This window comes from Anomaloglossus baeobatrachus, unplaced genomic scaffold (genome assembly GCF_048569485.1).
Source record: "Anomaloglossus baeobatrachus isolate aAnoBae1 unplaced genomic scaffold, aAnoBae1.hap1 Scaffold_2721, whole genome shotgun sequence".
NCBI classification, from domain to species: Eukaryota; Metazoa; Chordata; class Amphibia; order Anura; family Aromobatidae; genus Anomaloglossus; species Anomaloglossus baeobatrachus.
Genome location: NW_027442225.1, coordinates 118205 through 141958, shown reverse-complemented (window position 1 = coordinate 141958; position 23754 = coordinate 118205). Strand labels below are relative to the sequence as shown.

Here is a 23754-nt window from a genome sequence, read left to right as displayed (position 1 = left end):
GGAGGACGAACTGTCCATGGACATGGAAGACTCAGCAGATGAGGGGGACCTTGGTCAAATTTCAGTTGAAAGAGGTTGGGGGGAGATGACAGAGGAAGAAAGAACGGTTAGCACCTCTATGCCACAAACACAGCGTGGACTTGGTGCGCATGGCTGCGCAAGACACATGAGTGCCTTCTTGTTGCACTACCTCCAACATGACCCTCGTATTGTCAAAATTAGAAGTGATGATGACTACTGGCTTGCCACACTATTAGATCCCCGGGACAAGTCCAAATTTTGTGACATAATTCCACCCATAGAAAGGGACGCACGTATGCAGGAGTATCAGCAGAAGCTGTTACTCGATCTTAGCTCGGCTTTTCCACCAAACAACCGTGCAGGTGAAGGGAGTGATTCTCCCAGTTGTAACTTGACAAACATGGGACGGCCTCGTCATCTTCAACAGTCTACCCGTACCAGTAGGACCGTATCTGGTGCTGGTAACAGCAATTTTATGGAATCTTTTCATAATTTTTTTAGACCCTCCTTTGCAAGGCCACCAGAGACAACAAGTCTGACACATAGTCAACGGATGGAGAGGATGATACAGGAGTATCTCCAAATGAACATCGATGCAATGACTTTGCAAATGGAGCCTTGCTCCTTTTGTGCTTCAAATCTAGAAAAATGTCAAGAGCTCTCCAGTTACGCCTCGAAGATTTTGTCGTGTCCAGCTGCCAGCGTTGTCTCTGAACGTGTCTTCAGTGCTGCTGGGTGTGTGCTGACAGATAAGCGCACGCGTCTGTCCAGTGACAATGTGGACAGACTGACGTTCATCAAAATGAACAAGTCATGGATCCAGAAGGAATTTACTACCCCTGTGTCATCCTGGGGAGAGTAAATGCTTGTGGATTTGGAATGTGCTTGATGCAAATCAAAACATCCTGTTTGCAACTAGGGCACAAGTGCTGCCACTGATAAGGTGTCTGTGTGGGGCCCAATTTTTGGAAAAAAAGGGAGACTCCGCTTGGAGTAACCCTTGCTTGCTGTGTTTTTTAAAAATGATACAAGATGAACAGATCTGAAGGCAAGATGAAGCCAACATCATGTCTCCGCCTGCACTTTTCTCACAAACCTGCATTTTTCCAGGGACACCCTACTCAACACCGTCTACAGACAGCAGCCAGATCTCTGTCCCTCAGATGTGGTCAAATAAAAGGCCACTTACTGCGACCCATGACAAAGCTAAGTGGTTGACTCTATCCCTCTGTAAGCTGTTGGCTACCGAAATGCTGCCTTTACGCGTAGTGGACACACAGGATTTTACAGACCTTATGTCTGTCGCTGTGCCCCAGTACCAGATGCCCAATCACCACTGCTTCTCCAAGAAAAGCATGCCCGCGCTACACCGGCATGTCGCACACAACATCACCACTTCCTTGAGAAAATCTGTGTGCGACAGGGTGCATTTCAACACAGATACTTGGACCAGTAAGCATAGACAGGGTCATTACATGTCACTGACTGGGCACTGGCAAACTATGGTGAGAGATGGAGAAGGGTCTGCTGTACAAGTCTTGCCGTCCCCACGAGTTGTTTCAATCCTTGTTCTGTATGTAGAAGTTAATACACTGCTTCTGCCTCTTCAACCTCGTGTGGGTCCTCTACCTTTGCGCAAACCCTGTGTGGTCAGGCCACCCTTCCTTGCAACTGCGCACAAGGACTACCACACACCTCCTTACTATGCTGGCAGCAGAGCTCAATGCCATCAGGCGGTCAAAGTTTTACTTTGAAATGTATGGGAAATGTGAGTCACACCGCTATTACAGAGAATAGTAGTCAGGCAGGGTCAAAACATTAATTGAGGAACAGGAACAGAATGGGACGGCCAGGACTTAATCAGAAAACAAGCAGAGGTGAAATGCGTATCGGCCAACAAGGTACATAAACAGCAAGCAGGAAAAGTAGTCAGGTAACAAGCACACAAAATCATAAAACTGAACTGGGGGTAAAATTAACCAGAGGTTCATAGCTATGTCTGGCAGTGGTCTGCAGACAGGATGGGCATAAAAAAGGGTGTGGTGTCTTCCCATTGGTTGTAGCTGAATGATGGTATTTCATCTGTGAGATACCCACCAGCTACATTCAGCCAGAGATTCTGCATCTGTCAAGGTAATGCAGCCCAGTGGGTGAGCATAACCTGCGTCCACCTGCGCCGCTGGCATCGACTACTCTCCCATCATCAGCACTATTCATGAAAGGAACACGTTGTCACCTGGCGACCGGAGTACAAATTGACGGAGCGGACTCCGTTGGTGACTTAACAGCCGTGTGCGGCAATGATGCAAACCTGGCTGCGGGCCATCCTCAGGGCAATGTGACACACGTGCCTTTTATGGCTCACGTGTTGATCCGAATTCTCCAGCAATTTTTAAAACACCATCACGGCCTACATGGCCTTGTGCAGCGGGCACGCTCGCTATGTGCTCACTTCCATCGTGCGCACACAGCAGCTCAACAACTTTCATCACTCCGGAAGTCTTAGGGTCTGGCAGTTAAACGCCGGAAATGCGATGTTCCGACACGCAGGAATTGGAATCTGCACATGTTGCAGCGTGTGTGGCAGCACCGCAGAGCCCTGCTGAAATACGGTAAGACATATAGCCTGGGATAAGTTGATCCAGAGGTGGTGCAGATCACGCTGCTGGAGTGGTGTCAGATCAAGGACCTATGCACCCTGCTACACAGTTTTGAAATGTCGACGAAGATGTTTAGCACTGGCAATGTCATTCTCAGCGTGACAATTCTGGTCATCTACATGATGGAGCACACTGTAATTATTATTCGGAGTCAGGTGTTGGGACAAGAGGAAGGGGAGGAAGTACAGGAGGAGTCATATGCGGAAGGGATAACAAGATCTACGAGGTCCAGATGGTCAGCGGCACCTATGCGGCAGTCATGGTGAGGGAGAGGGATTAACAAGGGCGCATAGTATCAGCAAAAAGTGTTGATGAAAGTGCAGGAGCCCATGAAGAAATGGAGGACGAACTGGCGATGGGCATGGAAGACTCAGCAGATGAGTGAGAGCTTGCTCACATTTCGGTTGTGCGAGGTTGTGGGTAGAGGGCAGAGGAAGGATGCACGATTCTCACCTCTCTGCCACCAACACACCAAGGACTTGGTCCTCCTGGATGCACAAGACACATGAGCGCCTTCTTGCTGCACTACCTACATGACCCTCGGATTGTATGAATTTGAAGTAATCCTGAATACTGGGTTGCCACACTGTTAGATCCCCGGTACAAGACAAAATTTGGCGAACTAATTCCTGCCATAGAAATAGACGCACGTATACAGGAGTATCTGCAGAATGTGGTACGCAATCTTAGATCTACTTTTCCACTAAACACCAGTGCTGCACAGAGTGAATCTCAACACTTTGTCATGGATAGGAGGAAATGGTCTTTTACTTGTCCACATCGGAGGGACCGAGGGATGGCTGCTGTGCTGAGATGGCGTTGAGTACGGTGTCCCTGCACAGTTGCACTTTTGGTCATATCCCAAAATGAGTTGAAAAAGGACAGATGCTGTTGGAAAGGGGAACAGGTGTGTTGGAAAGGGGAAAAAAATTTTGGTCCGTGGATTTGGTGGTTAAACAACTGTAACATTTGCTGAAGAAACAACATCTGTTACAGTGGGACTGGCAGATTTGGATAAAGTGGTATATAATCTGTGACCGCTATATAACAAAAATTAATAAGAAAAGAAAGAGAAAGGTATATATCACCTTCAGCAGTCAGTGTCCACCGTGCTCCCAGTTGGAAAAGGAGAGGTTGGCAACTTGAAGGTTTGGTGGAGGATACAGAGCTGTGTGGCTATGAAACTAATAGTAGCCTGAACCGAGTTAGACGCCATTCGGATCTGGAGACTGTGAGCCCTGTTAGCGTCACAGGGTCCACATGCCCACCCAGCCCAGGAACTCCCTGTTAACAACACAGGGGCCATTGAGTACGCTGACCGTGTGCGTAGGGGCCACACCTGTGGACAGCAGGCGCATCAGCAGCAGCAGGCCTGTTAATGCCACTGGGCTGCACAAGCAGGACTGTTAGGACAGGAGCTGGTCTTAACCGTTCTGCGTTACCAACTGTGGTGGTGGCCTGCATCCACCACCCTATCCCTGCCTACCTCTGGCCTAAAGCCGCAATGGGTTCAACACATGGAGGTGTGCTCTTTCGGAGCATAATAGAAGACTGCGCACCTCCTTGTTGGCTCCAGCCCCTTTTATAACCTGGGTCCGCCCCAAACCAGGGTGAACCACAATGCACCTCCTGGAGACAAAAGCAGAGTGACACGTCATGAGTGGCATAACTAGCGTCCTATTTGGAAACGCAACTTCAATGATGACCTCATGGCTGCCATGACCCAAACACCTCACCAGTCATCGTCTGACCATCAATAATGCGGTGACAAGTCATAGGTGTGGGCCTCTGCAAGCCATTTGGGAGGACACCTGATGCCCTGTGGTCTATATGGGACCCCCACATCAGGGCCAGGGCCAAAGAGTTCATTACCGGACCTAGTCTCTGATGCAGGAAGTGCCTGAGCATGCTCAGTAGCATGAAATACAGTCTCTGAAAAAAGACTATCAGCTTTAGCATGGTGTCTAGGCACAAAACAGGACTTAGACCCGGCACAGAATGCAAGCACCTGTGCAAAGAGGCTTTTCACACTTAGTGTGGGAGCATGCGCTGTATCCCGAAATGAAGACTTAGCGTCAGGAATGGCACAGTCAGGCTGAGCATACTCACTAGGCGAAACACTGTAATTATGCTGCAGCTGGGGTACATCGGCACACGCATGCGCACTAGCTGCCTCTCCACACTTAGACGTGGAGGGGAAATTTGTCTTGGAGATGCTGTCTATGAACAGAAGGAAAAGCTAAAGGAAGCCTGACTTTCTATCCCTCCGAATTATGAAATGCAGCAATGAATTCCATGAGTTTGCTATAACATTAGCGTAGCTAAATGTGCATGAGGGTGTGATGTAGAGGTGCTAGAAATAGCTTGTCACCAGTGGGGCACTAATGGAATACAACAGCCAGTTCTATGATGCCACAAAATGGCAGTATTTTGTGCTATCATTATAGCTTATTAAAAACAGAGCACGAGGTTGTCATGCAGAGGTGCTGCACATAGATTTGCAGTAGTGTGAATAGACAAAAGTACAATAGCCACGTTTAGGATACAACTAGGTACACTGAGTGTTTGCTACTATAAATGGCTGAGTTTAAAAAAGTTTGAGTGTGCAATGCAGGCAGACGTGCTGCAAATAACGTTCCAATACTGTGAATTGACAAAAGTACAATAGCCACGTTTAGGATACAACTAGGTACACTGAGTGTTTGCTACTATAAATGGCTGAGTTTAAAAAAGTTTGAGTGTGCAATGCAGGCAGACGTGCTGCAAATAACGTTCCAATACTGTGAATTGACAAAAGTACAATAGCCACGTTTAGGATACAACTAGGTACAGTGAGTGTTTGCTAGTATAATGGCTGAGTTTAAAAAAGTTAGAGTGTGCAATGCAGGCAGACGTGCTGCAAATATCGTTCCAATACTGTGAATAGACAAAAGTAAAATAGCCACGTTTAGGATACAACTAGGTACACTGAGTGTTTGCTAGTATAATGGCTGAGTTTAAAAAAGTTAGAGTGTGCAATGCAGGCAGACGTGCTGCAAATAACGTTCCAATACTGTGAATAGACAAAAGTACAATAGCCACGTTTAGGATACAACTAGGTACACTGAGTGTTTGCTAGTATAATGGCTGAGTTTAAAAAAGTTAGAGTGTGCAATGCAGGCAGACGTGCTGCAAATATCGTTCCAATACTGTGAATAGACAAAAGTAAAATAGCCACGTTTAGGATACAACTAGGTACACTGAGTGTTTGCTACTATAAATGGCTGAGTTTAAAAAAGTTTGAGTGTGCAATGCAGGCAGACGTGCTGCAAATAACGTTCCAATACTGTGAATTGACAAAAGTACAATAGCCACGTTTAGGATACAACTAGGTACACTGAGTGTTTGCTACTATAAATGGCTGAGTTTAAAAAAGTTTGAGTGTGCAATGCAGGCAGACGTGCTGCAAATAACGTTCCAATACTGTGAATTGACAAAAGTACAATAGCCACGTTTAGGATACAACTAGGTACAGTGAGTGTTTGCTAGTATAATGGCTGAGTTTAAAAAAGTTTGAGTGTGCAATGCAGGCAGACGTGCTGCAAATAACGTTCCAATACTGTGAATTGACAAAAGTACAATAGCCACGTTTAGGATACAACTAGGTACAGTGAGTGTTTGCTAGTATAATGGCTGAGTTTAAAAAAGTTAGAGTGTGCAATGCAGGCAGACGTGCTGCAAATAACGTTCCAATACTGTGAATTGACAAAAGTACAATAGCCACGTTTAGGATACAACTAGGTACACTGAGTGTTTGCTACTATAAATGGCTGAGTTTAAAAAAGTTTGAGTGTGCAATGCAGGCAGACGTGCTGCAAATAACGTTCCAATACTGTGAATTGACAAAAGTACAATAGCCACGTTTAGGATACAACTAGGTACAGTGAGTGTTTGCTAGTATAATGGCTGAGTTTAAAAAAGTTTGAGTGTGCAATGCAGGCAGACGTGCTGCAAATAACGTTCCAATACTGTGAATTGACAAAAGTACAATAGCCACGTTTAGGATACAACTAGGTACAGTGAGTGTTTGCTAGTATAATGGCTGAGTTTAAAAAAGTTTGAGTGTGCAATGCAGGCAGACGTGCTGCAAATAACGTTCCAATACTGTGAATTGACAAAAGTACAATAGCCACGTTTAGGATACAACTAGGTACAGTGAGTGTTTGCTAGTATAATGGCTGAGTTTAAAAAAGTTAGAGTGTGCAATGCAGGCAGACGTGCTGCAAATAACGTTCCAATACTGTGAATAGACAAAAGTACAATAGCCACGTTTAGGATACAACTAGGTACACTGAGTGTTTGCTACTATAAATGGCTGAGTTTAAAAAAGTTTGAGTGTGCAATGCAGGCAGACGTGCTGCAAATAACGTTCCAATACTGTGAATTGACAAAAGTACAATAGCCACGTTTAGGATACAACTAGGTACACTGAGTGTTTGCTACTATAAATGGCTGAGTTTAAAAAAGTTTGAGTGTGCAATGCAGGCAGACGTGCTGCAAATAACGTTCCAATACTGTGAATTGACAAAAGTACAATAGCCACGTTTAGGATACAACTAGGTACACTGAGTGTTTGCTACTATAAATGGCTGAGTTTAAAAAAGTTAGAGTGTGCAATGCAGGCAGACGTGCTGCAAATATCGTTCCAATACTGTGAATAGACAAAAGTACAATAGCCACGTTTAGGATACAACTAGGTACACTGAGTGTTTGCTACTATAAATGGCTGAGTTTAAAAAAGTTTGAGTGTGCAATGCAGGCAGACGTGCTGCAAATAACGTTCCAATACTGTGAATTGACAAAAGTACAATAGCCACGTTTAGGATACAACTAGGTACACTGAGTGTTTGCTACTATAAATGGCTGAGTTTAAAAAAGTTAGAGTGTGCAATGCAGGCAGACGTGCTGCAAATATCGTTCCAATACTGTGAATAGACAAAAGTACAATAGCCACGTTTAGGATACAACTAGGTACACTGAGTGTTTGCTAGTATAATGGCTTAGTAACAATGAGTTGTAGTGTGCAATGCAGGCAGACGTGCTCTGCAAATGTCTTTGCACTAGTGGGACTATAGCAAAGTCCAATAGCCACGTTTAGGATGCCACTAGGTACACTGAGTGTTTGCTAGTAAAATTGCTTAGTTTAAAAAAGTTGGAGTGTGCAATGCAGGCAGATGTGCTCTGCTAATATCTTTGCACTAGTGGGACTATAGCAAAGTCCAATAGCCACGTATAGGATGCCACTAGGTACACTGAGTGTTTGCTAGTATAATGGCTTAGTTAAAATGAGTTTGAGTGTGCAATGCAGGCAGACGCGCTATGCAAATGTCTTTGCACTAGTGGGACTATAGCAAAGTCCAATAGCCACGTATAGGATGCCACTAGGTACACTGAGTGTTTGCTAGTATAATGGCTTGGTTTTAATGAGTTGGAGTGTGCAATGCAGGCAGACGCGCTCTGCAAATGTCTTTGCACTAGTGGGACTATAGCAAAGTCCAATAGCCACGTATAGGATGCCACTAGGTACACTGAGTGTTTGCTAGTATAATGGCTTGGTTAGAATGAGTTGTAGTGTGCAATGCAGGCAGATGTGCTCTGCTAATGTCTTTGCACTAGTGGGACTATAGCAAAGTCCAATAGCCACGTATAGGATGCCACTAGGTACACTGAGTGTTTGCTAGTATAATGGCTTAGTTAAAATGAGTTTGAGTGTGCAATGCAGGCAGACGCGCTATGCAAATGTCTTTGCACTAGTGGGACTATAGCAAAGTCCAATAGCCACGTATAGGATGCCACTAGGTACACTGAGTGTTTGCTAGTATAATGGCTTGGTTAGAATGAGTTGTAGTGTGCAATGCAGGCAGATGTGCTCTGCTAATGTCTTTGCACTAGTGGGACTATAGCAAAGTCCAATAGCCACGTATAGGATGCCACTAGGTACACTGAGTGTTTGCTAGTATAATGGCTTAGTTAAAATGAGTTTGAGTGTGCAATGCCGGCAGACGCGCTATGCAAATGTCTTTGCACTAGTGGGACTATAGCAAAGTCCAATAGCCACGTATAGGATGCCACTAGGTACACTGAGTGTTTGCTAGTATAATGGCTTGGTTTTAATGAGTTGGAGTGTGCAATGCAGGCAGACGCGCTCTGCAAATGTCTTTGCACTAGTGGGACTATAGCAAAGTCCAATAGCCACGTATAGGATGCCACTAGGTACACTGAGTGTTTGCTAGTATAATGGCTTGGTTAGAATGAGTTGTAGTGTGCAATGCAGGCAGACGCGCTCTGCAAATGTCTTTGCACTAGTGGGACTATAGCAAAGTCCAATAGCCACGTATAGGATGCCACTAGGTACACTGAGTGTTTGCTAGTATAATGGCTTGTTTAGAATGAGTTGTAGTGTGCAATGCAGGCAGACGCGCTCTGCAAATGTCTTTGCACTAGTGGGACTATAGCAAAGTCCAATAGCCACGTATAGGATGCCACTAGGTACACTGAGTGTTTGCTAGTATAATGGCTTAGTTATCAGTTGGAGTGTGCAGAGGACAAGAGGGTACAGTGGCAGGATTGTGGTGCTCTGGGTAGAGGAATGGAAGCCTGCCTTTCTATTCCCTCCTAATGGTGAAATGCAGGTAGGAAATCCCTGACCTGGGCTACACAGACGCTGTTGCTGTTTGCAGGACCTGTCACCTATGGCTCTCTGACCCTGCCGGTTGGAGCCCTTAAAAGGACTGCTATAAAGTGCTCTCCCTAAGCTGTCTAACGCTGTGTATGCAGCGCATACAGCTGTATCGGCTATAGGACTCAGGAAGACGGAGCTGCGACAGTGATGTCTGACACCAAAGACGCAGAAGGCAGATAATGGCGTCCGTGAAGAAAATGTCCGGTTTTATAATGCAGGGACATGTGACATGCAGATCCTATCACACATGCCGTTGCTTCTCTGGCTCAAAGTCCACTTAGCTGTGTGTGTGTCTGGGATTGGCTGACATGCTGGCCCGCCCCACAAGACGCGCGCACTTAGGGAAGGAAGACAAGAAAAAAAAAAAAAAAAAATGGCGATCGCCATTATAGAAACAGCAGTGATCTGAAGGCGCTGTTCACGCACACTATACACTGAAATGTGATAATAGTTTGATTCACAGAGTGACTTACACTATTACAGCAGAAACCAAGCTATGATTTAGCTGTTTTTTGGCTGCTAGAACCGTTCTCGAACGTTTCTAGAACTACCGAGCTTTTGCAAAAAGCTCGAGTTCTAGTTCGATCTAGAACATGCCCCAAAATCACTCGAGCCGCGAACTGGAGAACCACGAACCACGAACCGCGCTCAACTCTAGTTGTTAGGTGGGAAGAGGCAAGGAGACGCGTCACTTCTTCTTCTGTGACAGGCTCGAATGTTGATAGTGAGCTTGAGGTGCGGGAAAGGAGCGGATCCAGGCTCTGAGGGGATTTTTCAAAGATTTCTTAGCGGATGTCGTTGATCTTTTGTAAGAAGAAAGTGGCCAGATCATCAGAGCTTAGGTTGGTGACCGGGGTCTGTGCTTTAGGGCTCAGGAGGGAGTGGAAGGTTTCAAAGAGTCGGTTAGGATTGTTGAAAAGTGAAGTGATGAGAGTGGTAAAGTATACTTGTTTAGCCGGATGGAGAGCAGAGTTATAGGTTTTGAGCATGAACTTATAGTGGATGAAGTCTTCAGCTGAAAAGGATTTTCTCCACAGACGCTCAGTACACCTAGAACAGCGCTGTAGGAAACGTGTTTGAGGCGTGTGCCAGGGCTGCCGCTGCCTGTGTTTTTTTTTTCTGCATGTAGCTGGTGCAGCTTCATCCAGGGCACTCTGCAATGTCTTATTATAATGTGACACTGCAGAGTCTACACAGGAGAGGGAGGAGATGGGAGCCAAGGATGACTGCAAATTGTTCATTAGCAGCTGGGTATTGATGGCGCTTAGATTTCTGTATGGAGGATAGGTGGGGGCATCCCGTGTTTGAAGACAGTTTGTGATGGAAAAGGAGAGAAGGTTGTGGTCAGAGAGTGGGAGAGGGAAATTGGTGAAGTCATGAAGAGTGCAGAGGCGGGAGAAGACCAGGTCCAGCGTATTCCCATCCTCATGTGTAGGAGACTTAGAGAGCTGTGAGAGGCCGAATGACGAGGTTAGAAAAAGAAAATGGGTGGCAGATGGGGAGAGTGGGTCGTCAATAGAGATGTTGAAATCCTCCATGATGAGAGTGGGAAGGTTACAGGATAAAAAGTGTGGAAGCCAAGTGGCAAAATGATCAAGGTACTGATGGGAGGAGCCTGGAGGGCGATACACAACTGCCACTCGCAGGGAGAATGGTTTGAAGAGTCTAATGGTGTGGACTTCAAAAGAAGGAAACATGAGTGAGGGTACTGAGGGGATGACCTGGAAGGCACAATGGGATGAGAGGAGCAGAACAACACCTCCACCTGTGCAATGGTATACTGTATACTGTACATATGTACAGAAAGTTACCTCCAGAGCGAGTCAGAGCACGGTGAAAGGACTGAACCACAAGTGTTTGCAGTGAATATTTGATTTTATTGCAAAGCATTGCTCTTAAACAAAGTTACACATTTTTAAAAATCTTTGCTTGTCTTTGCAATACGCTCTCAAACTAAGTTACTCTTAAACCAAGGTTCCACTGTATAACATTTCCCACATTATAAACATAAAAATGTCTGCTACCTTCTATGAGTTTTTATATGTCCAACAAGATTTGATTTCCGAATAAAACATTTCCCACATTCTGAACATGAAAATGGCTTCTCCCCCGTGTGAGTTTTTATATGCAAATCAAGCTGTGATTTCTGAATAAAACATTTCCCACATTCTGAACATGAAAATGGCTTCTCTCCTGTGTGAATTTTTATATGCAGGTCAAGCGTTTTTTTCTGACCAAAACATTTCCCACATTCTGAACATGAAAATGGCTTCTCCCCAGTGTGAGTTTTTATATGCAAATTAAGTTGTGATTTCTGAATAAAACATTTCCCACATTCTGAACATGAAAATGGCTTCTCCCCCGTATGAGTTTTTATATGCAAAGCAAGCAGTTTTTTCAGAATAAAACATTTCCCACATTCTGAACATGAAAATGGCTTCTCCCCCGTATGAGTTTTTATATGCAAATCAAGCAGTTTTTTCAGAATAAAACATTTCCCACATACTGAACATGAAAATGGCTTCTCCCCCGTGTGAGTTTTTATATGCAAATTAAGTTGTGATTTCACAAAAAAACATTTCCCACATGCTGGACATGAAAATGGCTTCTCCCCCGTGTGAGTTTTTATATGCAAATCAAGCAGTGATTTCTGAATAAAACATTTCCCACATTCTGAACATGAAAATGGCTTCTCCCCTGTGTGAATTTTTATATGCAGGTCAAGCTTTGATTTCTGAACAAAACATTTCCCACATTCTGAACATGAAAATGGCTTCTCCCCTGTGTGAATTTTTATATGGTCACAAAGATGTGCTTTCCGAATAAAACATTTCCCACATTCTGGACATGCAAATGGCTTCACCCCTGTGTGAGTTTTTATATGCTGAAGAAGGTTTGCTTTCTGAATAAAACATTTCCCACATTCTGAACATGAAATTGGCTTCTTCCCTGTGTGAGTTTTTATATGCAGATCAAGGTCTAATTTCTGAATAAAACATTTCCCACATTCTGAACATGAAAATGGCTTCTCCCTTGTATGAGTCTTTATATGCCTATAAAGGCGTAATTTCCGAATAAAACATTTCCCACATTCTGAACATGAAAATGGCTTCTCCCCCGTATGAGTTTTTATATGCAAATTAAGTTGTGATTTCTGAATAAAACATTTCCCACATTCTGAACATGAAAATGGCTTCTCACCTGTATGAGTTTTTATATGCAAATCAAGCTGTGATTTCAGAATAAAACATTTCCCACATTCTGAACATGAAAATGGCTTCTCCCCTGTGTGAATTTTTATATGCAGGTCAAGCGTTGATTTCTGAACAAAACATTTCCCACATTCTGAACATGAAAATGGCTTCTCCCCTGTGTGAATTTTTAGATGTTGAAAAAGTTGTGATTTCCAAGTAAAACATTTTACACATTCTGGACAAGAAAATGGTTTTCCTTTGTGAATTATATCATGTGAAATTAGAGCAGACTTTTGGGTTAAACATTTTCCACATTGACTAGCTTTTAGATGTAAAATAAGCTGTGATTTTTGATTAAAACATATCTCACATTCTGAACAGGAGTACGGCTTATCCCTTGTGTGATTTTGTTGCTGTTGATGCCCCCTTATGTGGCTTTTATTTTGCTGAACATTCTGAGGTGACTCAGGATATTGTTTAGAAGTATAAGATGACGGATCTTGAATGTGAAGGACTGAGGATTTATCTGGGATAATGACTTGTTCTTCATATGTATTCTGTGTAATACCACAATATTCTGTCAAAAGAATAAAACAGATTTTGTAAATTTTAAAAATAACATTTGAACTTGGTTTTTATTGGTAAATTCCGGCCCCTAACTGCAGTATCGTTGTGCTGCCCAGATTGTGATGGTTTTATTATATTTAAGATGACTCTTCCACAATTCCAAAAAGAAATCACATAGAAAATGAGTTAATAATATTGATTATATACTGAATATCATATCTGGTAACATAAGCACAGGGTCCATGGCTGCCTTATATAAGGCGACATAAGAGGAATTATACTTTATGATGCCATGAAGGTGAGGGTCAAAATACAGCGCTCACCACAGCAAGTTGTGCTAGCAGGTACAATACTGGAAACAGCCCAGAAAAAAATCCTCAGGAGGCTGCAGCACCGACCGCCCAAGACAGGGAGCTGATCATGGAAGGAAAGGGGCTGCAGAGCAGGATGATCCGGGCGCTGCAAAAAGAGGAGGCGAGCCAGTGCAGGAACAATCAATACTTACAGAATACCACTTTGCAGCCCCTTTCCTTCCATAAATCCTCTATAAGATGGAAGAGTCAGCAACAGAAATAAGCAACGAAGGAGAAATTTGTTACATTTCAGCATCTTGTGATTAAAAAGAAAAAAATAAATCTGAACATTTTGACTCCTAGAAAAAAAAAAAAAAAATCAGAACACAGAAATAGTTTATTCCATTTGCTATTATTAAACTAGTATCCGGCACATTCACAGATGAAATGGCGTCAGTAAAAGAATCGCCCAAAAATCCCACCCCCCAATATCAGGAGTAAATTGCTGGACCCCGGACATCCTATCAGGACACAATGGGTTATATATAAGAGGTGACGCTCATCTTCATGTAACCATGATATTTGTTATGTGATAATAATGCTCTGCCATCTTTGTCCCTGCCTCCTCCCTGGTGAGCAGCATTACTGACCCTCAGAGCAGTAATCTCCATCCGCTCCGGTTATTTGGGTTTATGTCTCCATGTTCTGTATCTGTCACACACTGACATGACTGTAATAGGAGATAATGGATTCTTAGTCCCTAAACTGGAGCAACCCCTCATCAGCCCTGACAGCGGATAATAGGAAAGAGCTGGAGCTCATCCTCGCTCACATTGGCAGAATTCATGTCCAGCTGTATTTCTCCTCTATAACATAACTGCACATCCCGTGTTATCACCTGCACCGGGATCACAGATTCATTCATATTTCATGTGTATTTTACATGAAGGGTTAATATACCACTAGAAAAAAACTGACACCGCAAGGAGCGGAGAAATAGTAATGTGTGACTTGTTTGCGTTATTCGGTGGTCTGTACTCACCGGGGCGGTGATCTGTAGGAATCCCCTCGTTACTCCGCTGATCGCCCCTCACATTTCTCTCTGGAGAATTAATATTGTTCAGATCTTTATCCAGATCCAAAAGCTGCAAAACAAAATATTGTAAAAGTCCCCGGGAATAATGGTGATAAGATCCGGACATGTGAGGTCTGTGGTCAGCTGTGATCCTGCCGTCTCCACCACTCTCATTACACAAGTATAAAATATCTAATACTGGAGGAGAAAATAGAATTTTCCATACTGGCAATTCATTTTATAGAAAACCCTCCACGACAGCACCACAGGAGTTAACTCTCCACCCTAATATGGACTGGAAACACAAAGAGGATAAATAACCTCTTCCCACCTCCCATCTGCAGTGTTGTTTTTTCAACCACACTAGCATGAATGGTCTAAATCTTTTATTTAAGAAATAAGCAGTTAAGTGCGAAACAGACAGAGAGGGAATAACCGTGCTGTCATGAAGGGTTCCTAGAAACTGAATTACCGGCAAGACAAATTCTATTTTCTTTATTCTCCATCCACAACACCACCACAGGAGGAGTACCAACAAATACACTTAGGAGGGGGGGGGAACAGCTTTAAGGACCTTTTGACCAAAGGATAGGTCTTTATTAGATAGCAAATATAGCCTATAATCCTATAATGCTTTAAAAAGGTATGGACTGAGGACCAAGTGGCGGCTCTGCAAATCTGCTCAATGGAGGAGTCTGGTTTCTCGGCCCAAAAGACGGACACTGATCTGGTAAAATGAGCTGTGAGACCCTGGTTCTTGCATGCTTCGCTGATTGCATTTTTAATTCAGTTAGCGATTGTGCTCTTGGCAGCTTTCTTGCCCGTGTTTTGACAAATGATTTAGAAGAAGAGACTTTGGTCCTTCCGCAAGGGCTTGGTTCTTGGAAGGTAGTTCATTACTCCTCTATGTACATCTAAGGCTGGGTTCACACATAGCAACAGCGACAACGACGTCGCTGTTACGTCACCATTTTCTGTGACGTAACAGCGACCTTGTAAGTCGCTGTTATGATAGGTGCTTAGCTGTCAAACACAGCGTCGCAGCAGCGATCATAACGTCGTTACATGAGCAGAGAGCAGGGAGCCGCGCACACTGCTTAGCGCTGGCTCCTTGCTCTCCTAGCTACAGTACACATCGGGTTAATTAACCAGATGTGTACTGCAGCTACATGTGCAGAGAGCAGGGAGCCGGCACTGGCAGCGTGAGAGCGGCGGAGGCTGGTAACGAAGGTAAATATCGGGTAACCATGGAAAGGTCTTCCCTTGGTTACCCGATGTTTATCTTGGTTACAGCTTACCGCAGCTGCCAGATGCCGGCTCCTGCTCCGTGCTCGCTTCATTTCGTCGCTCTCTCGCTGTCACACACAGCGATGTGTGCATCACAGCGGGAGAGCGCCTTTGAAGAAAACGAACTAGGGCTGTGTGTAACGAGCAGCGATCTCACAGCAGGGGCCAGATCGCTGCTCAGTGTCACACACAGCGAGATCGCTAATGAGGTCTCTGTTGCGTCACCAAAACCGTGACGTAGCAGCGATTTCGGTAGCGATCTCACTATGTGTGAAGCACCCCTAAGGAATGGAATTCCACTTCTTTATCATTGGTAGACTTTTGGCAGAAGAATAGTAACACAATGTCCTGGGAACTGTGAAACTCAGATACTACCTTTGGAAGGAATGACTGATCTAAGCAAAATAGTATTCTGTCTTTGAGAATTCTTATCTATGGTTCTCTTGTTGACAAAGCTTATGGTGGTGTCACACACAGCGACAACGACAACGACGTCGCTGCTACGTCACCATTTTCTTTGACGTTGCAGCGACGTCCCGTCGCTGTCGCTGTGTGTGACATCCAGCAACGAGCTGGCCCCTGCTGTGAGGTCGCCGCTCGTTGCTGAATGTCCAGCTTCATATTTTGGTCGTCGCTCTCCCGCTGTGACGCACAGATCGCTGTGTGTGACAGCGAGAGAGTGACGAAATGAAGCGAGCAGGGAGCAGGAGCCGGCATCTGGCAGCTGCGGTAAGCTGTATCCAAGGTAAACATCGGGTAACCAAGGTGGTTACTCGATATTTACCTTCGTTACCAGCCTCCGCCGCTCTCACACTGCCAGTGCTGGCTCCTGCTCTCTGCACATGTAGCTGCAGTACACATCGTGTAATTAACCCGATGTGTACCGTAGCTAGGAGAGTAGGGAGCCAGCGCTAAGCAGTGTGCGCAGCTCCCTGCTCTCTGCACATGTAGCTGCAGTACACATCGTGTAATTAACCCGATGTGTACTGTAGCTAGGAGAGCAGGGAGCCAGCGCTCAGTGTGCGCGGCTCCCTGCTCTCTGCACATGTTGCAGCACAGCGACATGTGTCGTTATAATCGCTGCTTTGGCTGCTGTGTTTGACAGCTAAGCAGCGATCATAACAGCGACTTATAAGGTCGCTGCTACGTCACAGAAAATGGTGACGTAACAGCGACGTCGGTGTCGCTGTCGTTTAGTGTGAACCCAGCTTTAGAGTTCAGCTTTTCGTCTGGCTGTGGTGATTGCCTCCAGAAAGGTGGTTTTCCAGGATAGGATTCTTAGGTTTGATGAGGTAACTGGCTCAAAGGGGAGGTTGTGTTAGTCCTTTAAGAACTATTTTCAAATCCAAAAGGGGAACTAGGTTGACTTGTCTGGGTCTTAACCTAACTGACATTAAACTTTTGATCCAACGGTGGTCTGCAAGGTTTTGATGAAAGTAGGAACCTAGAGCCGAGATTTGGACCTTAAGTGTTCCAGGTCTGAGGCCTTTCTTTAGCCCATTCTGCATAAACACTAAGATTTGAGCTATGTTAGGATGGAATGGGTTTGGAATGTTGGGTTTGCACCAGGTGTTCCATATTTTATTATATATGGCGTTTGTTATTGGTATTGCTGCACGTCTGAAGGGTTTTGATTACCCTGTCCGACAGGCTGGCCTCTGGCTTTCAGGAGTGTGGCTTCAGAAGACAAACCCCCAAGTTCGACCTGTGGAGGTAATTGGTAAAAAAAAAAAAAAAAGAGTGGACCCTGGTGGGGAGGGTTGTATATTTGGTGTATGCTTCTTGGGCTAGGGCTAGGCTGATGAGAGTAACTGCAGCATTGAGAACCTACACTGGGTGCAGACTTATTAGGAAAGTTGTACTTTAGCGGATTTTTTTTATAATTGGTCAACAACTATGTTCTCAATCAACCCAAAAGACTCATATACATCAAAGCTTAATATTTTTGGAAGTTGGAGTGTTTTTTTTTTTTTTAGATTTGGCTATCTTAGGAGGATATCTGTTTGTGCAGGTAACTATTACTGTGCAGACTTATTAGGCAACTTAAAAAAAACAAAATATATTCCCATCTCACTTGTGTATTTTCACAAGGTAAACCAATATAACTACACAAAATTTAGACATAAACATTTCTGACATGCAAAAATAAAACCGAAAAAAATTAGTGACCAATATTGCCCCCTTTCTTTCTGATGACACTCAGCAGCCGACCATCCATAGATTGTCAGTTGCTTGATCTGTTTACGATCAACATTGCATGCAGCAGCCACCACAGCCTCCCATACACTGTTCCGAGAGGTGTACTGTTTTCCCTCCCTGTAGATCTCACATTTTATGAGGGACCACATGTTCTCTATGGGGTTCAGATCAGGTGAACAAGGGGGCCATGTCATTATTTTTTCATCTTTTAGACCTTTACTGGCCAGCCACGATGTGGAGTAGTTGGATGCATGTGATGGAGCATTGTCCTCCATGAAAAGCATGTTTTTTTTTAACGATACCGACTTCTTCCTCTACCACTGCTTGAAGAAGTTGTCTTCCAGAAACTGGCAGTAGGTCTAGGAATTGAGCTTCACTCCATCCTCAACCCGAAAAGTTCCCACAAGTTTATCTTTGATAATGCCAGCCCATACCAGTACCCTATCTCCACCTTGCTGGCGTCTGAGTCGGAGTGGAGCTCTCTGCCCTTTACTGATCAGCCTCTGGCCCATCCATCTGGCCCATCAAGTGTCACTCTCATTTCATTAGTCCATAAAACCTTTGAAAAATCATTCTTAAGATATTTCTTGGCCCAGTCTTGACGTTTTATCTTATGTTTCTTGTTCAAAGGTGGCCGTCTTTCAGCCTTCCTTACCTTGGCCATATCCATGGGTATGGCACACCTTTTGCTTTTTGATACTGCAGTAACATTGCAGCTATGAAATATGGCCACACTGGTGGCAAATGGCATCTTGGCAGCTTCACGTTTGATTTTCTTCAATTCATGGGCAGTTATTTTGCGCTTTTTTTCCCCAACACACTTCTAGCGACCCTGTTGGCTATTTCCCACGAAACGCTTGATCACGCTTCAAACGTTTGGCAATTTAAAGACTGCTGCATCCCTCTGCAAGACATCTCACAATTCTGGACTTTTCAGAGCCTGTCAAATCTCTCTTCTGACCCATATTTCCAAAGGAAAGGAAGCTGCCTAATAAGTATGCACCCCTTATATAGGGTGTTGATGTCATTACACCACACCCCTCCTCATTACAGAGATGCACATCACCTGATTTACTAAATTGGTAGTTGGCTCACAAGCATATATAGCTTGGAGTAGGACAACATGTATAAAAATTGTCATGTGATCAAAATACTCATTTGCCTAATAAGTCTGCACACAGTGTAGACTACTATTTTCAGTTCCCTGACAGGGGAAGACTTGCAACTGATGTCCATTCCAGAGTCCCTGGAAGGATATTTGTTAGACCATTGCTCCCCAACCTCTCTGGCTGGCATACTTTCTTGGACATCTACAATAAAAGTTATACTCTTATCCGACCAGGTAGAAGGACCTTCTTGTCTAGGGACCTGGGCGATCTGTTGTGAATATCATCAGACATGGTGCTGTTCCCGAGAGTGTTTCTGGGCTCCCTCTGGTGGCTAGTGCTCATAGTGGGTCTGATTCTGCATCTGTTGCTCAGACAGGTGCAATTGATTGCTGTTCCAGGAAGCCTATGGAGTCCAGCCTGGAGGAATAAAGGAAGGCAATTTCTGTCTAGCCTTTGACAGGGATAATTGTTTCTGCTCAATGAGAAAATGTCCTGAATTTTGTCCTCCAGCTTTGAAGGTTTTGCCTTTCCCTGCAAGTTCTGTTTTTGCATTTTTTTCTGCTCCTTTTTTTGACTCTCCAGGAATGATTTCTGCAGCGATTTTTTTCGTTCCTTTGCATCGGTTTTGTTTATATGTCATTCTGGTCTGCAGCTATGCCTCATAAGTATTTTTGTTTTTTTCCTTTTGAGATTTAATTAGTTCTCATGCACCTTTTTGTTTCTTGCATGTGCTCTACCTGCATTTCTGTTTGGAGGACGATTTATTCCCAGTAAGAAAGGGAGTTTTGCTCCCAGTCTAATCTGATCTAGAGTTTCTATTTTTTGTATCTCCTGTATTTACATAAGAATTCCTGATATAGTGTGAAGAAATATAGTGTGATTTTTTTTAAGGAATTTTTGATTATCAGGTGTTGGTATTTTTTTAAGGGTTTTTACTGGCTGTAACTAGGAAATCTATCCTATCTTTTTGTATCTAGCTAGCAGGGCCTCATTTTGATTAACCCTATACTTTCCATCTGTGTGTTTTTTCTTATATGACCGTCGTTATATGTTGGGGGCTTGTCTCTTTCCTTTGGAGCAATTCTGAGGCAAGTCAAGATTCCTCATTTCATCTTTGAAGTTAGTTAGTTCCCCGGCGGTGACGAGGCGTCTACGTTGGTTAGGAACGCTCCACTGCTACTTCTATTTGTTTTTGTGCAGTTAGTGGATTGCAGCCAGCTAAGTTTTCAACTACTCTTGTGCATTATCTTCCATCATTGTTTATGTTTTTTTTGCAAGATCTTTTGCGGTCTCATGACCATAACAGTGATCCGTCCCAAGAGGCTAGGTGTGTGTCTGCAGGATTCTTATGCGGGCCTGGGCCTAGGCTACTGCTTGGATGTACGATGTCACGGATCCCAGTATTGACATTGTCGACCTCAGTGTTACCGATCTCTTACTGTGTATCGCTAAGATTTGGAATTGATTTCTGACTGTTTTTCCCTGGGCAGGAAGGATGTTTGCTTGCTTGAGTCTAGTAGGATTCTGAGGAAATTCTTCCTTGTGGAGGGTTTCAGATCGGACTTCCTTGGATTTACCATCCACCCCAACTTCTTTAGGACCTCGAGGGTTATCTGTATATGCTGTTCGAGTACCGGAGTTGAGGAGCAAGGATAAGGAAGCCATTGAGGTAGGGAACGATGCAGAAGTCTTGTTCCCTAATGAAAGCCACAACCTCTGCTATCAGCTTGGTGAACACACAAGGAGCTGAGCAGATGCCTAATGGGTTTACGTTGTACTGGTAGTGGAATATCTACCGGTTGTGAGACACCACAAACTCCAAGAATTTCTTGTGAGACTGGTGGATTAGGATATAGTAGTAGGCATCCTTTAGGTCGATTGTTGCCATTACGAAATTGCACCCGATTAGTGGAATTATGGACTTGACTGATTCCATTTTAAACCGTCTGTAGATTAAGTACTGGTTCAAGGGTTTTAAGTTTATTGGGTTTCTTTATCAAGAATAACCGAAAGTAGTGGCCTTGTCTGACCTCTGTATCTGGAAGTGGTGATATTACCCCAGACCTCTGGAGCTCTCGAAGACCTTACATGAGCAGGTCCTGCCAACCCTGAGAGGAAGTAGAGGTGATTCTTAGATGTCGTGAAGGATAGAAGGAGAGCTCGATCTTCAACCCGTCTCTGATAGTATTTAAGTATTAGGACTTACTGGCTTGATGAAATAATTTGCAATTGGGAACGAATTTTGAGATGTGGTCTCCTACTATGTTGGCGTCATTGTTTCTCCTGATGCTAGTTCCGATCGTTCGACCTCTGGGAGGTAAAGATGTTCATGCCTTTTCATCATTTTAGGTAACTCCACCATCCTATTTTACCTTTACCTCTATACTGAAAGGGCTGGCTCTGAAAATATTTTTTATCTGTTTATGCTCTGGTAGTGACTTTTTCGATTGCCCTTTCTAGTAACTCATTTAGAGCCAGACTGGAGATGTACTCTCCCTGGAAGGGGATGGAGAAGAGCCAGATCTTTGATGTAGCATCACTGCTCCAGAACTTGAACCATGGGGCCCTTCTTGCAGAATTTGATAGTACTGCTGCCTTTGCAGATCAGCGATGAAGGAGAAAGTGAGTGAGCTCTGACCTCAGCTACCTGGTATAAGGTGGAATTTTTCTGTAGCAGTGTTCTGGTCACGAGCCACGGAGCACCGCAGGTAACCTCTTCATGCACTCATAAGGACAGGAAACAACACTGGAAATGGGAGGTGGGAAGGGACTCTGTTTCCTATCCCTATTTGGTTAGAAAGTTAACTCCTGCTGTGGTGCTGTCCTGGAGGGTGACTAGAGAAAACAAGACTGAACACAAGGAGGTCACAGCCGTCTACACCTCATAGAGGAGATCTCCATCTACCTGAGGATCCTGTGGAGGAGGAGGAGCGGGACATCTCTCTGGGGTCGTCCTCGTACTGGAAAGACCTGCAGGAGACACAGACAGGACGGACATCATTATTACATACAGATAATTATAGGCCGGGTGTATTCAGTCCTGTCTATTACCTGGTGATGTGTGGGGCTGATGCTCCTCCATTATCACCTCCTTGTACTTGTCCTTGTGTCCTTCTAGATACTCCCACTCCTCCATGGAGAAATAGACGGTGACGTCCTGACACCTTATAGGAATCTGACAACACAATGATACCATCATCATCCAGAATCCTCCAGTGCCGTCCTGTATAAATGTCCCAGCATTCCCAGCAGTGTCACCTCTCCAGTCAGCAGCTCAAGCATCTTGTTGGCGAGTTCTAGGATCTTCTGGTTATTGATGTCCTCATGTATCCGGGGATGAGGTGGAGGCCCCGGGATTGGGCTCAGGGTTCCTCCCCGTCCTTCAGACACAGGGGCCTGACAGCGATCACTAGAGGTCTTCACTACTGTGTAATCCTGAGTGTGGAGACATTAATAATATCACTACAGACATTTCCAGAGTCCATCACCTGCCCGGTCATATCCTTTATTATTACCATAGATAATGATGTAATGTGATGACATCAGAGCCTCTCACCTCTCCAGTAAGATGGAAGATTATCTCCAGGGTGAGGTGTATTATCCTCTCCGCCATCTTGCCTCTGTCCTTCGTTTTCGCAGAGATGTGATCAGCAGAGGATTCTTTATTATAGGAATCTGAATGGAAAAATGAGGAGACGATTAAAACAACGTAAACTTCATAATAAACAATACAGAGAAATGTTTACAGAGTAATCGTCATTTAACCATGTACCCTGGTTTATGCATCTAGGTGGTGCCGCATTTGCTCTGTGGACAGCACTGGGGGCGCAGGCACAGTGCTGTGTGACATTAGTGTGGCTGGGACTTGTGGTGCCGTCCAGCATGGGATCTGTGTCTCTCTGCAGAGTGCTGGGATCTGTAGTTCTCCACTCTGTGCTGGGAGTCTTGTGTGAGCACGGGTCCTGTTTAACCTTAAGAGCTTCTTCTGGCTCCAGGTATAAACAGATACCGTATTTTTCGGACCATAAGACACACTTTTTTCCCCCAAATGTTGGGGAAAAGTGGGGGGTGCGTCTTATGGTCTGAATGTGGCTGCGGGGAATGAGGGTGCTGCGGTACAGCGGGTCATCGGGGACACGAGCAGGCTGTAGCAGCCTGCCGTGACCACGTGGACCCGCTCATTTAATATGCATGCCCATCCCCCGCCCATCATCCCTCAGCGCTGAAGCAGGCACTGACAGGTGAGCGGGATGATGGGCGGGGGATAAACAGCCGGCCCGCATGATCACCCCTGGCAATTACGGCCTGGAGTGATCATGTGCGGCTGTATTCACTGCTCCCCGTGCATCATCATCAGCGCAGGGTGCAGTGAATCAGTGTACAGTACTCACCGTTCCCCTGCAGCATCGCTCGTTCTCCCGTCTGTGTCAGCGGCAGCGCCGCTGAGTGGAGCCATCCCCGTTACCTTGCTGTATCGCGATCATCTCCTGTGCCGTCGGCTGGGTGGAGACTAGCGGCGCGCACAGCGATGACGTCATCGCTGTGCGCATGTGTTCACACGCAGCCGCCACCGGCAGACACAGGAGATGATCGCGATGCAGCAGGGTAACGGGGACGGCTCCTCTCAG

The 23754-nt window shown here is 44.8% G+C and overlaps 1 protein-coding gene across 3 annotated transcripts in view; it reads right to left on the bottom strand.

Annotated features, from left to right (window-relative positions):
- Positions 1–10707: 10707 nt before the first annotated feature.
- LOC142265219 (uncharacterized) overlaps positions 10708–23754 on the bottom strand; it is a 109844-nt gene continuing 96797 nt past the window's right edge. Inside the window, exons 7-12 of one of the 3 annotated variants that reach the window (XM_075332272.1) lie at positions 22683–22801; positions 22385–22561; positions 22178–22301; positions 22032–22096; positions 14499–14601; positions 10708–13173 (exon numbers count right to left, since the gene is read on the bottom strand). In XM_075332272.1, coding sequence (XP_075188387.1) covers positions 11423–13173; positions 14499–14601; positions 22032–22096; positions 22178–22301; positions 22385–22561; positions 22683–22801 — 2339 coding nt within the window. In that variant the 3' untranslated portion in view covers positions 10708–11422. The remainder of the gene's footprint in view (positions 13174–14498; positions 14602–22031; positions 22097–22177; positions 22302–22384; positions 22562–22682; positions 22802–23754) is intronic. The other 2 variants (XM_075332274.1, XM_075332273.1) reach the window with 2 other exon arrangements.